The 19761-nt window shown below is 36.6% G+C and overlaps 1 protein-coding gene across 1 annotated transcript in view; it reads right to left on the reverse strand.

Moving 5' to 3' along the window:
• Positions 1-19761, reverse strand: part of LOC133530156 (solute carrier family 2, facilitated glucose transporter member 8-like) — a 102919-nt gene that overhangs the window by 8002 nt on the left and 75156 nt on the right. The window contains exons 4-6 of the mRNA XM_061868013.1: positions 18737-18853; positions 16274-16480; positions 5612-5744 (exon numbers count right to left, since the gene is read on the reverse strand). Of these exons, the coding sequence (XP_061723997.1) occupies positions 5612-5744; positions 16274-16480; positions 18737-18853 (457 nt within the window). The remainder of the gene's footprint in view (positions 1-5611; positions 5745-16273; positions 16481-18736; positions 18854-19761) is intronic.

Consider the following 19761-nt stretch of genomic DNA (forward strand, 5'->3'; position numbering starts at 1 on the left):
CCTTAATATTGCCGATAGTATCATGTCATTAACTGATCTGAGTCACTTGAGTCAGACTGAGGTGTAGTACCTAAATGATATGGCATTATTTTAAATGGTTGTGGTCGGGGTTTTACAAATAATAGCTGTAATCTATATTATGAATCTCGTATTCATAAATTAATATGAAAAATGCTATTAAATTGGCATGTGTATAAATTATTTCATAGATTTTATAGATATCCTCGATCGTAGTAACTTTGCATTTTAAATATAATAATATATTGTATTGTACCTATATACATACATATACATACGCCTCTACCATACATACACATACCTCTTTCGCTTCCTTTACTTTCATAACATTCCCATACACACTCGTTGGTTTAGGATGCTCTTGACCTGGCCTTTCTTCAGGATTTCCCCGATTTGATCAGAGAAAGTCCGCCGAGGTCTACCCCTTCCAGCTCCCTCTTCTAATTCTACCTTATACACTCTCTTTGTTAACCTTCTTTCACTCATTCTTTCCACGTGTCCAAACCATCTCAACATCCTTTTCTCAATATTTGCTACTACGAGTACATCTACCTATTATACACCTAGCAATATACATGGTGATTTAAGAGGAACCCGAAAGATTTAATAGTGTATTCTAGATCATATTTAAAGAGTAAAATGTTCTCTAAACTTTTTTGGCATTCACCTAGTTTTAGAGTTAATGCCAATTGAAATAAATAAAAACCTTATTTTTATTATTACTTAGTGTTAAACGCCTTTTTTATGGCGATGTTTCTACTGCGGGACGTAGTTTTATATCCCCATTAATAAGTAGGTGTAAAAAAATTAAAATAACACTTGGCAAAAACTAGGCTTCACGAAAACACAAACAAATATTTACTTTCATTGAGATGTTTACTATTAAATATTAACATTTGATTTTTATGTACAAATACATTTAAAAAAAACAAATAATATTTTTAGGTGAAATTGACCTAAGCTCATATAACATTTTTTACTTCTTTTAGCCTCAGAAATGCCTAGTTAAATATCTTTCGAGTTCCTCGTCATACACCGTGTAGGTATATCAATTTACAAAGGAGCAAACTTTCAGATGTGGATGGAAGACACACGAATGGCAAAATTATTTGAAACTAATTATGAGTTCACGCTACTACGCTTAGACTGGTTTCAATATTAGCATGAGGGGTTAAACACCACCTTGGCCCCTTGTAAATTAAATGACTGTAACAATAAATGTGTAAAAGCTTTTTAAAAGGGTTGAAACATTCTTCTATGAACACAAATTTTGATGTGAGTTTATTATAATATGACACGAACATTTGTGATTATTTGAACCTTAGTTATTTTGTATGTATTTACGTTCCCCGATTTGTCGAAGATTGCTGTACTAATTTGGATGTTTTTAAGTTAGTGCCAATTATAGTTTAAGAACACAACAAATATTTATTTTATATTAAAGATTATTTGTTCGGTCGGTTGTTGTAAAATCGGTTATCTTAAAAATATTACTACTTTAACTTAAGTGAGTAAGTACTCACTTCGTTTAGCTATTTCTATAGCTGACTCTAGCTACGTGTTTTTCCCATACCACTTACCCTCAACATTAGTCGAGAATATTCTAAATAGATTCTAGAACTGTATTCGAATCCTGTTTAGCCAGCTATCTAAGTAGCCCGTCGATTTATCTACCAGACAGCTTTAGCTAGGCCTGGCTCATTTGTCAAGATTGCCTGATAGTACCCTCTTTAGAAACAAGATATTTAGCGAGTAAATTGAAATGCAGAAAATAGCTAAAAGGTAATTTCGATTGTGTGCAAAAGATTCATGAATATTAAGCTAAGGCCCGTAGGTTCGTGCTCTTTTCTAACACTCTTATCTTATCTTATCTTATCTTATCTTCTAATAACCGGGGGCCCTTGCGGATACACTTCGACCCATAGGGATCTTTTGTGTAGTTGCCCCCTAAGGAAAGACCCATTAGCTACTCAAGAGCCTTTTTGACCATTTCCATGTGTCGGATGATGGTGCTTATGGGTAGCCTTTTGAATTCCTTTGGTTCCAGATAGCCTGCTCCAAAGTCTTTCATTCTTTGTCTGGCGAGGGCGTGACATTCACACATTAGGTGTGTTACTGTCTCTTCCTCTTCACCACACATTCGACAATCGATGTTGTCAGAGTGTCCCATCCTGGCCAAAACCCCTTTGACCCCATAATGGCCCGTAAACACCCCTGTTATAATTTGGAGTTGTCTCCTGCTAAGTTTCCATAGCTTTTTGCTCCAACCGGAGTCTACTTCTTGTATGAAGAGCTTTGAGTGCTTTCTAACACTCACTAAGCGTACCTAAGCGGGTGCGGGATAGATGTGCGTGCTCGGGACCGCGGATATTATACATCGGGGTTATTTCACGCGATTATTTCACAAAGACACCGGTATTCTAATTAACTCCATTTCGGAAATAATCAATAATTCATTTTTATCTTATAAGGCCCCTACGAGCGTGTACACTTGCCTTAGGGCCTGTTTACATATTGATTAGTGTTTAGTACGAGTTAATACATTTGCAACTAAACGTAAGTACTATCTCGGACGATTATAAATAATAAATAAATATTATAGGACATTATTACACAAATTGACTAAGTCCCACAGTAAGCTCAATAAGGCTTGTGGTGTGGGTACTTAGACAACGATATATATAATATATAAATATTTATAAATACTTAAATACATAGAAAACACCCATGACTCAGGAACAAATATCCATGCTCATCACACGAATAAATGCCTTTACCAGGATTTGAACCCGGGACCATCGGCTTCATAAGCAGGGTCACTACCCACTAGGCCTGACCAGTCGTCTGGCGGCAACGAATGATGTTCGAAATGACATTGATATGTCACAGTTTTCAATTGTGTGGTTGAGTTAAATGTAATGCCCGTGTTACAACAACGCTATATGCAACATTTAATTACTTTTTATAAAAAAAAAAACAACGGGTTGCACTCCAGGAGTGCCGGCAGAAGTGAAAACTTAAATATTAACGTTGTTCATTTTTGATATTTTGGAATATAAAAGTACTATCATTTATGTGGTAAAATACAATATTAATTTATTGCGCTATCGTAGACACACATGACAATTTATATTACATTAAAAATTTAACACTTATTTAACATTAAAAAGTTTATTTCTCAGAAAAATCAACTTCCATCCATAATTTCAACGACTTTTACACCATGATCATTACTAGAACCATCATCGCCAATCTCTAAAACTGATATGATAGGTTTATGGTAGCTGATATAAGAAACGAACAATTTTGATTCGAACCTATTTAAATGTAATGTCTAATAAATACCGCATCAATATTAGTTTCGTATTTCGTAGTGTAGATTGCGATAATTTATTGATATCGTTAAACAATTTCATTATTTAAAAATTCAATCAATAATTGATTTTTATCCCACCGCGCCGGTCTATTGGCTTCAATAATATTGTAACAGTTTTTCGGTCAGGTCACGTGTCCGTTTAACGAATTTTCAATCTGACGAATCTGTCGGTCACGTGACCTGTCGCGAGTCCATTTTTCCCCATAACAAAAAGTGCAAAGCGCCGCTAAGGAAGTTTTCACTTCAAAAAACAAAAAAAAAATACCTTTTTTTTTTAATTACTTGATTCCATTTAGTTTCCTACTCATACCTCGAAGTTAAGGGAATTCAATAAAAACACTGTGTACCTATCAGTTTTTGAAATTTTATTTGTTGTAAGTTTTAACAAAAAACGGTAATCGATGATTTCGCTCAATAATTTTTGGGCCAAGTTTCGTATTTTTGTTTTTTTTTTTATATATAAATTATTACAGATTTTAAAGTGCGTTTTAGACATATGTTCGTGATTTTTTTTCTATCAATTGAGAGTCAAAAAATCACCATCGTATTTTTTTCTGCTTCGTGAGTTTAAGAGAGGGCTAGAGCTGAATTGTTGTTTATGTATTGAATTATTACATATTTTAAACAAGGGTGAATGCCATGAAAAATTAACACGAAAACTAGAATAATTATGTAATTTACAAGGGCAGACTCTAACCAAATCTTTAACAATTTTCTCTATAGAAAAAAAAAACTAAAGTATATAAGTATGTCTATCTATAGCAGGTTCGATAACTACACGATGTTATGTTATGATGTTACTATACACAGTCAGCCCATGATATGTTTGAATATATTTTATGAATATATTTTAAAAATGCTGTCTGTTTCTGTCGTTAGTTTATGTACCTACTACTTATTGAAGACGATAGTTTAAATATTCATTTGACCTTTACCGATCACGATATCTTCAGGATATAAAACGAAACCTGTCTATTTTTTGTTTGGATGTCTGCGAGTCCGTTATAGACGCAAAAGGGAATACTAATTTAAATTTTAAATTAATCATGTGAAAATGAAATGGCACTAAATGAGGATATTGTTGTTTATTACTTTTTTGGCCACATTCTGAGGTCAGTACTTTGTATTGACTACTAAAAACCTACATGCTCTCAGATATTTATCATATAGGTACCTAGCAGTAAATATTTGGGAAAGTATCACTCATTTAGGTATTATGTGGTTCCTAATAGGCTAACGATATACATACTTAACATACATATACGTTATATGTGTACATTTACCCATAACTCGAAAACAACTATTCAAACTCAAAAACGTCAATCTGTGTCAAACGTAGCATAGCGAGACAGTTGAAATTTTCCCTGATGTATTTATGTAGCAGATATAACAACAAATACTAAAAAGTACGGAATCCTCAGTGGGCGCGTCCGACTCTCACTTGCCCGGTTTTTTTCGTTGGCGTTGGCGATTGTCATGATGGCCCCCCAGGATGCCGTCATCGGTGCAGGTGTTAATACGTATTAGATTGTAACTAATCTATGCTCATACACTAAACCTTCTGCTTAGATCTGGCAAGCAGGTTCCTCTATCCAGCTACTGTTTCCAGGTCTTAGTTATAAGTGCAGGTGTCAGTATTAGATTGGAACTAACCTACCTGGACCTGGTGAGCTATTCGTCTATCCAGCTGCTGTTTCCAGCACGGCTACCATGAGTTGGCATTTGACATTAACAGTCCTCCCGCTCGCACTGATGTGTTGGTGCGATCGAGAAGCAACGCGATCGAGTTCACGCAGTCGCTAGCGTAAACGTCAAGTGTCAATTCTTGGCAGCCGTATAGGTCTTAGCCATTGCTCATCTAGGAAGCCTTCTGCATAGATCTGGCCAGCCGTGCCTTTCTCCAGTTGCTGGTACCAAGTTTTAGCCATCAGTGCAGGTGTAATTGTCAGTAGGGAGGTTTGTTAGGGCTGGCAACGCGCATGTGATTCCTCTGGAGTTGCAGGCGTACATGGGCTACGGAGACTGCTTACCACCAGGCGGGCCGTATGCTTGTTTGCCGCCGAAGTAGTATAATAAAAAAAAAGTATTTTATTGGCTTGCTAACCTATGCTCATCCAGGTGGCATTCTCCACAGACCTGACTAGCGGTTCCTCTCTCCAGCAGCTGTTTACAGGTCTTAGTCATCAGGTATCAGTACAATAGGATTTGTGAACTTACCGATGCTCATCCAGGTGGCCTTCTGCATGGACCTGGCCAGCTGTTCTTCTCTGTCCAGCTGTTGGATGACTTCTTCCAGGTCTTTGTTGTCTGTGCTGGTATTACGCAGCCACGCTAGAGCCTCGCGTGCCTCCTAGAATAAAATATCATTTAGTTTGGTGAACGCTAATAAAATTAAGTATAGATGCAAAGTTGAAAATGCCTATGCAAATAAACTGCACAAGGCAATGCACTCAACTATCAGAAGCCTATGGAGGAACCCGGTCTTCAACAGAAAGACATGATGTCACCGATCCTCGGCATTGAAGGTGAAAGTGGATGGTGCTCTTCTAGATTATTTTTGTAGTCTTTTATATTATACAGAAACCTTGACCCTTTCCACGACTGCCGCTGCCTGCCAGTGTCAAACTGACATTCGCTAACGTCTACGTAACTTACTTTCTATACATCTCGCTCGCACTAATATGCGAGTACGAGTGAGATGCATTGAAAGTAAGTTACGCACACACTAGCGTATATGTCAGTGTCAAACTGGTGGTAACCGTACTTGTTTAAATATAAGGTTAAAAACATGCCTCATACTTTTATTTCAAACCACAACTCAAAGTTTTATAATCCCTCGGAAAACCAATGATTCCAACATGATTGCCATTTTAGAGTAATTCGGGAAGAAACAAAGCGTCAGTTTCGCTAAAAATGTATAAAGTTTTCTCGCCAAATTTTTTTATGCCAGCATGTCAATTTGACTGGAGGAGCTTATGCTATAAAGCATTCGTAAACGGCAAACCGAATGTAATCTAGACATAATGTAAGATACCTATTAACTTGAACTTCAAAATGGCGAAGTAATCTAGAGAATATTTTTTTTGGTTTTTTGTTTATTAATGTTGTTTAAAGTGTAAGCTATATTGATAGCATATTTTAGGACATTTTTACACAAATTGACCAAGTCCCATGGTACCTAAGCTCAATAAGGCTTTTGTTGTGGATACTTATGTAGACAGACAAAGATGTATATAATATAAAAATATTGAAATACATAGAAAACACCCATAACCCAGGAACAAATATTCATGCTCATCACACAAATAAATCCCCTTACCAGGACTTGAACCCAGGGCCATCGGCTTCATAGGCAGGGTCACTACCCACTAGGCCAGACAGGTCTTCAAATATTTTGCAGTGAACTAGCGTGGAAGTTTGCAGCTAATGAAGAATTAGTCTTGAAAAGCATAGTACGATTTATCAACCACATACGCGCTATTAGAATTTCAACTTTAGCATTCCGATTTAAGGTTCAAATTAGATTACTTTCAGGAAATGTTACGTCTTCAAATGAATCATCAAAGCTGGATTCATTGGAATATATTTGGATTTTTTGGGAAAATCTTGTATTGGTGCGGCCTGCAAAAGGGTTAACAATTTCTTAGTCAACACCCGGCAATTCATTGTGGCTGTTAAGCCCAACTATCACCTAACTAAAAGCAAAAATGGAAGCTTATTTTTAAAAGAAGAAGGTGCAATAGTTATTTGTTTTACAAGTGGGAAAAGTTGTCGTTTAACCGCTCGTGCTAATATTGATATCCGAGCAAGCGAGAGATTCCAAAATTGAACCATAAGCGTAGCGAGTCTTGTCAATCTTGAGTGTTACGATGGTTTAAAGGCGCGAGGGTTAAACAAGTTGTCTCCGAGTGAAACACAAATTTCACTACATCAACGCGAGGATCATTCTGACCAAAAAAATCAAACTCAAATGAACGTAATAAAAAATGAATCATTAAGAATCATTATTTAAAAGTGAATTCTACCATCTAACATATCAACTCAAAATTTGATGGATGATTCCTTTGCCCCACATGTGGATAAAATGCAACTTTCTCATTCGTTATTAAACAACCAAGAGGGCCTTTACCAGTTGGTGTGGTGAAGTCTATTATCAACTGTTAATTTTGACAAGCTTTAAAGCGTTATAATTTGTTTCAATTCGTCGTAATCCATACAATAAGCCATACAAAAAACCTATCTGTGAGTTGTCCCTCAGTTTCCGTATGCTCTGGGCGTATACTAATTGCTTCCTCATAGTTTGCGACCTCAATAGATAACGCTAAAAACTATCAATGGGTGCTGTTACTGCTGTTGCTATTATGTCTATTTGCATTGCGTTTAGTCAGGTTTCAATACTTTGCAACTTAAGATCATCGTCTTGTAGGTTACCTAATCTTTGCATAACAAAGTGCAAGAATATTTGACTTACTTATAAAGTCATTAGAGTGTTAAGGTAGGTATTTTCAGGTAATTTAGAATACTTAAAATTGTCGGGTAGTTCCGAAAATGGACTCTTATTTGACAGGATAAGATACTTAGAAGGGATGATTTTTGAATTTACCCGACATTCTGAATTATACACGGTGTAACACGGTGCCACACATAACAGATTTTAACCACGCACTTCTGAGGCCAAAAGAAGGAAATAATGTTATAAAAGTTGAAGTAATTTCGCAAAAAAAAATTTTTTTTTGTCTTATTTTTCAAATGTTTTAATGATAAATAGTTAATGTTATGGTAAAACGTAAAACTTGGCACTGAAAATGAATTTGTACCATTTATTTTTTGTAAAACCAAGTTTTTGTAAAAGTTACTTGTCATCGCCATTAAAAGGGCGTTTTGCACTAAGTTACAATAAGAGGATGTTTTTTTTAATTGGTGTTAACTCTGAAACTAGGTAAAAGCCAGGAAAGTTACATGACATTTTAGTCTCTATATATGATCAGGAATACACTCGTAAAATCTGTCGGTTTCCTCATGTTACACCGTGTATATGAAATAACAGATTAGCTAGTTAGTAGTAGGTTGCACTAAAAGGTAAAATTTAAAGGCAGTATAACTCGTGCTTGAGAATAGTTGCAGAGTGGACCCCACGTTCCCATAAGCCATGGCAAAAAGCCGGTACAACGAGCGATTTATTATCAAGGGGCCGGCCCGGCCATAGCCAATAAAATGACAATAGTGTGAGCTGATTTTAATCATATTTTTTTTCCAAATTGGGATTTCGTATTTATTCCACCCTGAATGGGCAGCTCTTCATCTTACTACCAAATTTTACACAATAGTTTTTCCCTAGTTTTATTGGCAATCTCGAATTAACTGACATTTAAATACATATAACTGGCGTAACTGGTGTCCGAAGAGCTGGCGGCTTCCTCGCACAACGTAGCAATACAACAAGGAAATGGCTCAAGCCCCTATTTTAGATTTAAGCTGGTTATAGTAACACCACTGTGTATATCCATTATGTATAATGTTACTGATAACCTTTTTCTGTTTCACGAAATATCAGCAAAAAAAAATGAAATTTCAGGAATTTGAAATGTAAAAAAATGTTCATATGCAAAAGTATCAAACAATGAACATTTTTGGCAATGAGAGACATCAGACTTGCTCGAAAAATATCTTATTTCATGCAGGTGTACTGAAGGACAAATACCTATATTGTTCCCCCAGGAGTTAATGATTGTAAAAAAAAGCTATAGCTCCCTAGGGAGTTATAGCTTTTTTTTATTATGTCAGTTATTCATACAAACCAAGTAGCATGAATGAGTTTTAATTTTAAAATACTGACGTTTATAATTTCATATATTGTTTATTTTTAAAATTATTTAATTTGATTAATTTAACAGCCGCTTAAAATATGTTTAAATATTTTTCAACCGTGGCTAAATGCCGAAATAGGCCGGTGCTTTCGATGCCTAATCTGTCAAGAAATTACAAAATGGCGGGCGAATGTTTGATATGTCACCGTATTCAAGAATTATTTCGCATAAAATTTAGTTTTTTCTTCGCTAGTGTGATGAAAAACATTGTGTGTAACTCCGGGGGTCAGATATTGATATTTGATATGATATTGCAAACTCGGGTCTGCGGAAAATAAATCAAAACTAACAGACTTCTTCGTAGTTATAGAAATAAATATGGAAGTATTTTTTGTGCTCCTTATACGTATATAAGTAAAACCTATCAATAATGTCATTGTTTCTTGCCTGCATTTGGACGTACCGTACTTTAACTGAGCTAACCAGTAGGTATGTAATTACGTTCTAATTTTAGCTCAGTCAGAGACTAGTTAGGATTATTAAAGCTTTGCAACATAGAAGTAATTGCTTGACTTAAATGTGCGGTTTCCGATTTCACTATATATTTAAGTCTAGCTATGATAAGGAAGTATTTTGTAGGTAAGTATGACTGTATCCTGTACTCTATTTATTGTTTTGAAATATGCAAAATTTTCTAATTTATTATTTTTTCATTTTTGTTTTATGACTGACTTATTCGAATTTTTCCAATTTTCTAACTATTTATGTTAATGTCTTAATTTCAATTTTGTTATTTTCAATGCTTAGATTTGACATTATATTTGCACGCTAGCTATTGCAAGCAAAATACATATTGTACCTGACTAGTTCTATCATCTTTTGTTACTGTATTTTTTGCAAATAAATAAATGATTAATAAATTATATTGTATCCTATTTGACGAATAATAATTGTATAAATCAGTTCTAACAAACGGCTAAAATGATTATGATTACAATTAAAACTTATTCCTGTCAAGACGAAAAATCGAATACTTCACTGCTTTTCAGCTAATATTATAACCGGATTAACCTGAACTCTATTTTCAACTCCTGCTTGTAATATTCGCGACGCTCGAGACATCTATCACCAAGTAGCGGTACTGATAAATACACTACTTGACGCTAGATGTCGACTACGAAAATAATAAGCGAATTGGTAAGAAAACTGATGTATGGAGTGAGCAGTATATGCTTACTTATTTCTCTATGTGATTAGAAACATATATCTCTTTTTGTTAAGCTAGGTATTATAGAATGTCCGCTACTTTTGATGCTGCTGGTACATAATTGTAAATAAATCGTTTGACTAAGGAAAGCTAGAGGAAAAGTCTGATAAGAAATATCATTACGAAAGTATTTAACGGTTTTCCTCAAATAACTTACAAACCGACGCGACCACTATAAATACAAATTTAATGACAATTAATTATAATTTATAAATATATATTTATAGCTGCTATCATAACAAAATACAAATTAAATTCCTTTTAATTATAACTATCAACTCAAATCCGCGATTGCAGATTTCCACAAATCTGGTTGTATTAGCATAACGAACTTAAATAAATATCAAACAAGCCATACATTAGTGTCGAGTCCTTCGCCTGCTAAAAACCACTTTCGGTCTGCGCACGCGCATGTTTTAAGTTTAACTGATTAATGATCTTGACGTAGAAGATAAGGTGTCAAGACAGGTCAAATCACTATACTAAAATTAACGAAACGCCTTTTGCGTTCGAAAGAGAGGTACAATGGCCGTTGTGAATGCCATCTTGATTTGTGTGGTAGGGCACAGCACAGCGGATATCATTCCAGATCTAGAGCAGAGCCCAGCTGCATTGGGAAGTACCTCCACTTACAGAAAATCGCAGCCAAATAACACTAGACCCTACTCATAGTGTTATGTTCCTGCCGGTGAGTAAGGTTGCCAGTGCAGAGTGTTAGACTCGACAACGCGCATGTAACACATCTGGAGTTGCAGGGTCCATAGGCTACGGAGACTGCTTACCGTCAGGCGGGCCGTATGCTTGTTTGCCACTGACGTAGTATAAGAATAATTGACGTAAAGTTAGCTGACGGAGTCTAGATATTCTAGGTGTCCGGATTATAGGAAGAGCTCCGGAGCAGTAGTTACCAAAGAAGTTAACTGGGCTTCGATCCACCTAATAAAAACTGCCAAATATGGACCCACCTCTTGGCCGTCTTAAACAGGGAGCAGCATGAAATATTATTAGTATCGGCTGTTAACCCGATCGGTCGGCATGTCTTATATTTCAGGGACCACTCAAATTTCACTCGCGACCCACCAGCTCGCGACCCATGATTTGGAAAACACTGCTCTAAAATAACATTCGTACGGAGTTAGCCAGAGAGTTATCGCATTTTTTAAGAATATTTGCTGATTCCAAATTAAAGCGCATAACATACTGTTAAACCTTGATTCTTAAAACGTATTTTAACGTATTTTTGTATAACGGATTTCATGACAAACGAATTATTTTTTATTTTTTCACGACCGATGTGGCCTATGAAGGCGATGGTTCCCGGTTCAAATCCTGGTAAGGGCATTTATTTGTGTGATGAGCATGAATATTTGTTCCTGAGTCATGGGTGTTTTCTATGTTTTTAAGTATTTATATATTATTAACGCGTTCAACCACTTTTATGACCTAATACGTCTCTTCTATGATTTATGTTTTCCTCTGACTAGATTCAAAGTAAATAACCAACAAAAAAATATTAACTGGTTGTCAAGAGGAATACGGAAGTCATGTCAGGTGAAACGTCAATTGTTTTATCAGTTCAGAAATAGTAGAAGTAAATCGATTACGAATAAAATGTTTTTGAAAAAATATAGTTCACTACTTCGAAAGTGCATATATAAATCACAGCAAATTAGCAATAGTAAATATATTTCTACTAATAGGAATAAGTGTAAAGCGACCTGGAATATTATTAGTTCTCAGACATGTAATTTCGATTGTACTACTAATATAAATAATTTGAAAATTAATGACATAATATACTCTAACCCAATTGACATCTGCACTATTTTAAATAAACATTTTATAGAATCAAGTACAGATAAGATAACCAGGAACAACGGGGCAGCAATTGATATAGGCAACCATCAATTTACCATGTTCCTTATGCCTGTCAATGATACTGAAGTGCACCAACTTATTAAATCATTAAAAAATAGCAACACTTGTGGGACTGATGGTATTTCAACTAGAATAATAAAGGAAGCTGGATTATTTATATGTCAACCACTTGCGCATATAATAAATTTATCCTTTAGTCAAGGTCATTTCCCTGAGCAGCTAAAAATGTCCATAGTAAAACCGTTGTTCAAAAAAGGGGAACGTGATGACCCAAGTAATTACAGGCCAATTACTATAGTACCAATTATTGCAAAAGTAGTTGAAAAGGCATTTTATGTTAGATTAAGTAACTTTTTAACAAAATACGATATCCTACATCCAGATCAATATGGTTTTAGAGCGGATCGTAATACCGAACTAGCTTGTTTTGACTTTATTAAATATGTGACTGAAGCAATTAATAACAAGTCACCGGTTATGTCAATATTCCTTGACATGACCAAAGCATTTGATCTTGTGGAACACTGTAAGCTATTGAGGAAACTAAATGCATACGGCGTTAGAGGTCAAGCGAATGACTGGGTTAAATCCTACCTATCGAATAGAAATCAATGTACTGAGATCACAAGACTGGAAGAGGTGGATAACCAAATTCACAAAAAAGTGTATCGGTCGACGTTCCGCACTGTTGTCTCAGGAGTACCTCAAGGTAGTAATTTAGGGCCGTTACTTTTCCTATTGTTCATAAATGACCTTCCCAAAGCCGTGAAACCCAAATCTATACTTTTTGCTGACGATACAACAATAATAATTAAGAGTGATAATGACGATATATGTAAATATGAATCTGATATTGGTGAGGCCTTAACTGACATGAATAATTGGATAAACAATAATAATCTTCTTCTTAATATTTCTAAAACACAATTTATGCAATTTCACTCATCCAGGTCAACTCCTATTCAATTAAAAATTACCATGAATAGTATTGCTCTAATGGAAACCAAAAAAGGTAAATTTCTGGGAATTCATATGGATTCTTTTCTTGACTGGAAGAGTCATATTGATTATATTTGTGGTAGACTTGACCGTTTTGTTTTTGCATTAAGAAAGTTAAGGCAGGGTGTATCCGTTGAAGCAGCACTCACGGCCTACCATGGCTATGTTTCATCCGTCCTCAATTATGGCCTTATTCTATGGGGCAACTCTGTGGACGTTGAGAGAGTTTTCAAAATACAAAAACAATGTATACGCGCAATTGCAAATAAACACAAATATTATATTGTAAATGCCTGGATAAGTTGTAGCTGTAAACCTATCTTTAAAGAGCTTAACATTCTTCCATTAGCTTGTATGTATATTTTCAAATTATGTTTATTTATTAAGAAATTTCCAAATTATTTTAAGAGAAGGTCTGATGTTTTTGCGGGTAACATGAGGGCACCTTATAGAGATCTTTTAGACCAGCCACGCTGTAGGACTGAGATTTACAAACGGAATGCGTATTACATGTGTATTCTCGTTTACAACAATCTGCCAACAGAAATCAGGAATCTTGAAGGCAAAGAATTCAATAGTACCCTTAGAATTTGGCTCCAAGATCATTGTTTCTACAGCATAAAAGAATTTTTGAATTATAAAAACATGATGACATTGGCTTGAAAAATGTAATGATGATTAATTCTTTGTTTTCTTATTATTTGGTATAATTTTCACTTGCAGGGCTCACAAATAGCAATAAATTGTGTTTAAATGTATATAATTAATGTGTTGTGTAAATAGATGAATGTTGTTTATTACTCGTAATGTAAATTATTTTAAGAATAATTTTAAAATTTGCATGCTGTCTTGAGATAGCGGATAAAGGTGGAACAATTATTAACCGTATTTTAAGACCTGTAACTAACCCTTTTTCTGCAAATAAAAATCTGAAATCTGAAATATGTATCGTTGTCTAAGTACCCACAACACAAGCCTTATTGAGCTTACTGTGGGACTTCGTCAGTTTATGTAATAATGTCCTATCCTATAATACTTATTATTTATTTATAAATCATAGGTAGATGTTAAAATGTTGTTACACAAAACAAAACTGTGTAAATTTGTCTAGACATTTTATTATCTTATATTAAGAGATTTTGTCTAACGATCACCGTCCTCTACTTGTTTAGAAAGCTTATCTTATCGTAAAGTATTTCTTATTCACATATATTTATGTACACAAGCAGCTTAACTTACAAGGAGATTATTTTTTATGGCTTTCACCTGTCAACACTTTAATTTATTTTTTTGCTTGAAAGTTCCCCGTCATTAATTAATAAGTTAAAAGTTCATAAAAAGCCAGGGTCCGATTTTTGAATTTCCAGTGCTCGATTTCGTGTAACTCCCTTCAATTTATCTCCACTACTAGAAACTTAAATTCAAAGACAAAGACAAAGACAAAGACAAAGCATTTATTGCAATCATATTAAGTACACAAAATTACATAATATGTACCCTGCAAGGGCGCAGCTTGTATTTAAAAAATAACAATTCGCCGTTTTCCACAGATTTTCGAGTGACGAATTCGAGCACTCGAAATTCAAAAATCAGCCTGCTGGGTGATCCGTGATGTTGGACGCCTCGGCCTGGACCAGCACCAGTCTAGCGTGGGTCATCCTTAAAGCGATCCCTTCCAGAGAACCTAATAATAAGAGCTGTAGGGATGTGACGACCCCATCGCCCGCTGGTTTTACCAGTGCAATCAGTCAACGCAGGGCAGCTTGTGGCGAGCTGTTGGGGAGTAGCGACCTCACGTACCCGAGTGCTCCTGGGGAGTTCTGTTAGCCGCAAGGAGGGTGGGTGGGACAGGATTCTCTGCCTCTGGCTTGCCTTAACCGGCCGCCCAGAGTGGAGTCGTTAGAGCTATAAGCTCCAGGGGTGGAAGTGAACAATTGCATAAGACGCGAGTTGGCACAGTGGCTGCTCGCAGCCACTGGGTAGAAAGCGGCGTACACCTCTCGACACCCCTGAGCCGCTCACACCGGTGTTGCCCTTGAGCCATCCTAGATGTCGCTTTTTGTGGGGGCCCATCTTGTGAGGGCAAGTCACCGTCTGCCGGAAATAAAATTGAATACCATAATAAGAATGAATTTTATTAGGCAGGCGTCCGGTTTTTTTATCCCATAGCCCAGTATTTAGTCCATCGCTTTCACCCAATAGCCCAGTTCATTTTAGATTCCATCAACCCTGAAATAGTCCTTACACCCTGGCGGGTGCTGCCTCTGCGAGCGTCCCATGACACGGGCAAGGGCAACATCCGCTAGGTGTACCCCTTACATTTCATTTAAGTGTCAAAAGGGCCTCTACGTGTTGGCTTCGGCTCCGCGCACGCCTCCCAAAGGTCCGGAACACCATTGTTCCGTGATGGGAAAGAGCTGTATAATATGGTTGCCCAATATTGTACATGTAGATCGTGATGCTGTCAGATAAATTTATATCTAATGTTAAGTTCTTAAAATAAACTCAACTTGTATTTCATAACCTCAAGCGTTACACGTCCTAATACTACTAACAAATGACTCCCAATTAAATATATAAAAAATATTATGAAATTTAACAGAGTTACTTTCGTTTTGTTTCGTTCGATTTTAAACCAAACAAATCAATTTTGTTTTCTATCGATTTAAAATTGACTGCCAATTTTTTTTGTGAGCCGATAGAAGATAAGACGATGGACGATAATAGTCAGGTCCTTAAAAATCAATGGCAGTCCGGTTCTAGAATGACCTGTATTTTACAAGCTTTCCTTTCCTTTCCTGCTTAACCAAGAACATAGGCGTCTCAAGCATCGCCAGGAACGCCACCAGATGCAGCACCAACCACAGCAGACTGACGAAGGAAGTCCTCAGCCACGCAGGTAGCCCAGGTTTTGAAAAATAAACTGACCTGTATCTTCCCCTGTTTCACCAGGAACACAGGCGTCTCGGGCATCGCCAGGAACGCCACCAGATGCAGCACTGGTACTGCTGTGCACAGCCACAATACACTGGCGAAGGACAGGAGGTCCCCGGCCACGTAGACCACCAGGTAGCCCAGGTTTTGGGACAGGATGAAGAGGGAGCCGAGCGCGCCGCGAACGTTGTCTGATGCGATCTGGTGAGCAAGAAATATAATTAATTGTGATTACTCTTTTTATACGTCGCGTAATAATAGTTATTTGTGCAACAAGGGAGGAAAGTTGTTTTTTTTCTTGCGGGTGTTGATTTTGAGTCCTGAGCGTAGCGAGAGACTCAAAAACACGAGATGTAAAATAACTTTGCTCTCGTGTGACACATACAATTTTTCACCTCAGTAGTGAGAACATATTAAAGGTTAAAATAATTCAACATCATGTAAAGTTAACTACATTTATTTACATTGATGAACAAAAGGCATCATCATTATGACGAAAGCTTTTCTCACTCCCTGGAGTGAGGAAAGTCGCACTTTCGTCAGTCCCTGGAGTGAGGAAAGTCACACTTTCGTCACTCCCCGGAGTGAAGAAAGTAGGCTTGTTCGAGCTGCTGAAGTGAAAAAATATGTCATAAAGGTGAGGATAAAAAGCATTAGAAAACAATCAGAAAATTAGAATGCTTTCAGATTTTTGATTCAGACCTGTATGGGATGGTCTTTAAACTATTTTCCGGCTTTTTCATAGTTCGATAGCGATTTGGAAATGTGAATGTACCAGGTACCAAGCGTGTACGTTTTCTTAGTAGGCAATGCAACGAGCCGCATAGAATAATTATATTAATTTAATAATATAACAACCGTACATAAGAAATTTATTTTACCAGCCATGATGACGTTATCTAGATTCCGGTTACTTGGACTTCCAGCCGCCAAGAGCGTATCAATGAATTAAAAAAATCAAATTCAAAATTCTTTCATGTAATATGCACTGGGTATACCTACAGTTGTGTTGAAACCTCCTTTTAAGTTAATAACTTGTAGGTATTAGGAATTCACTCTTTCATACATGGTTCCGAAGTGGTTCCGAATTCCGATTCAAAACATCACACCAAATAATGAAATGTAAGTTGTAAATTTTTTTCAAGATGGAAAATGTGAAAGTTGGAACGAATTAGTTTCTTATGTTGGCAATACGTACGAAGGTATGTTATTAAGTTAAAAATGTCCCAAGACCATTCTATCAGACGTCTGTAATGCATAACATATTGAATGACAAGAATGTTTGGAATTCTATTACATAAGTCACGTGTTTGACACAGTATGTCGATGTTTCCATAACCTGTATTGTTGATAATATGAACGTGGGTATGAAGCAGCATCAGAACTTTGAAAATCTTAATTGATCTGGTATTAATTTAACTATAAGGTAAAGGTTTCTCAAACTTGTAATGAAATATTGACATGACTTACCTACTTCAAATTAAGTCCGTAAACACTAATTAAGTACGTATCTGGTGCGATGAGTGAAGATGATATGTAAATTTCATACAGCCTTACACGCCTGTAAAGCAACCTTCTTTTGTTTCTAAACGCCAAATTGAGACATTCAACCATCAAATACCTAGTAGTAGATTCGTAATTTGTTTTTAGCTGTGTAAACCTACAACTAAAACAAATTGACTACAATTTTTTTTTTCATTGTAAGTTTGAGAAAAGCACTATACAAATCTCGGCGAGAATCGCTACGCTCGGCCATCTATATCTACTTAGCCTGCAACTCTTCGTTTCCCGGCGTCTATAGTAATGTACTATTTCATTAGGTCTGGCTGTGCTCTTCTTATTTATAGCTCAGTTACTATCTATTCTGATATAATATACTTACTAACCTCTTTCAGATACAGTGGGGTAACCACAGTCATAGCATCCAGCGCAAGCCAGGCCGGCGACGGGCGCGCGACGTTACAAGCGCCCACGGAGCCAGTGAGAACATAGTTATAGCTCAGGTACTATCTATTCTGATATAATAAGTTAATAAGTACCTACTAACCTCTTTTAGGTACAGTGGGGTGACCACATAGCAACCAGCGCAAGCCAGGCCGGCGACGGCGCGCGACGTTATAAGCCCCATGGAGCCAGTGAGAACATAGTTATTATCTATTCTTATATAATAAATACGAACTAACCTCTTTCAGGTACAGTGGGGTGACCACATAGCATCCAGCGCAAGCCAGGCCGGCGACGGCGCGCGGTGTTATAAGCGCCCATGGAGCCAGTGAGAACATAGTTATTATCTATTCATATATAATAAATACCAACTAACCTCTTTCAGGTACAGTGGGGTGACCACATAGCATCCAGCGCAAGCCAGGCCGGCGACGGCGCGCGGCGTTATAAGCGCCCATGGAGCCAGTGAGAACATAGTTATTATCTATTCATATATAATAAATACGAACTAACCTCTTTCAGGTACAGTGGGGTGACCACATAGCATCCAGCGCAAGCCAGACCGGCGACGGCGCGCGACGTTATAAGCGCCCATGGAGCCAGTGAGAACATAGTTATAGTCCAGCTTATCTAAAACAACAAGAACGTAGTGTTACAATGTGCCCTGAAAGCATTATTAGATTATTAAATAAATAATAAATAAATATTATAGGACATTATTACACATATTGATTGATTATTACAGTAAGATCAATAAGGCTTGTGTTGTAGGAACCTAGACAACGATATATTTAATATATAATTTTAAATACTTAAATACATAGAACACACCCATGACTCAGAAACAATTATCCGTGGTAATCACACAAATATATGCTCTTACCAGGATTTGAACTCGGGACCATCAGCTTCATAGGCAGGGTCACTACCCACTAGCCCAGACCGATCGTCAAATTAAAAATACAAATCGAAGCTGGAAATTCTCATACACGCCGTAAATATCGATTATTTATCTAAAAGTGCAATTTACGGCGAGGCACGTGATGTGAGACTCAGTTCCATTTTCCCGGTATAAGGCCGACTAGGTTGTTTGATATATTAATTTTCGTATGGAGGCCCTTGCCTGACTTTATTTTACGTTAGTTTTGTTTAAGAATAATGCGTAACCTTGTATTGTATTTCGTATTGTAAACAGTACCCCTAGTGTAACTAAATTCGATTTCCAAACGTGACGTACGCGTTTGCGTTTAGTCTCATTTTGTATTGGATTTCGAAAGAGCGCGCCAAGCGGGACGTTTTGGAAACTCAAAATCCTATACAAAATGAGACTTAACGCAAACGCGTTCGTCACGTTATGATGTCGATCAAAGTTACACTAGGGGTACTGAAAACAAAATTTTACCAATAACTTTTTATAGTATTTCTCGCACTTATCGTATGTAACCAAAACAGCTGCCGGAATTAATTAAAACACCCGCGACCAATTACAGAAAACAGTCGTAAATGTTACTAGGTATGTATTAAAATACCTAAAACAC

Source organism: Cydia pomonella, chromosome 22 (genome assembly GCF_033807575.1).
Source record: "Cydia pomonella isolate Wapato2018A chromosome 22, ilCydPomo1, whole genome shotgun sequence".
In the NCBI taxonomy this organism is placed as follows: Eukaryota; Metazoa; Arthropoda; class Insecta; order Lepidoptera; family Tortricidae; genus Cydia; species Cydia pomonella.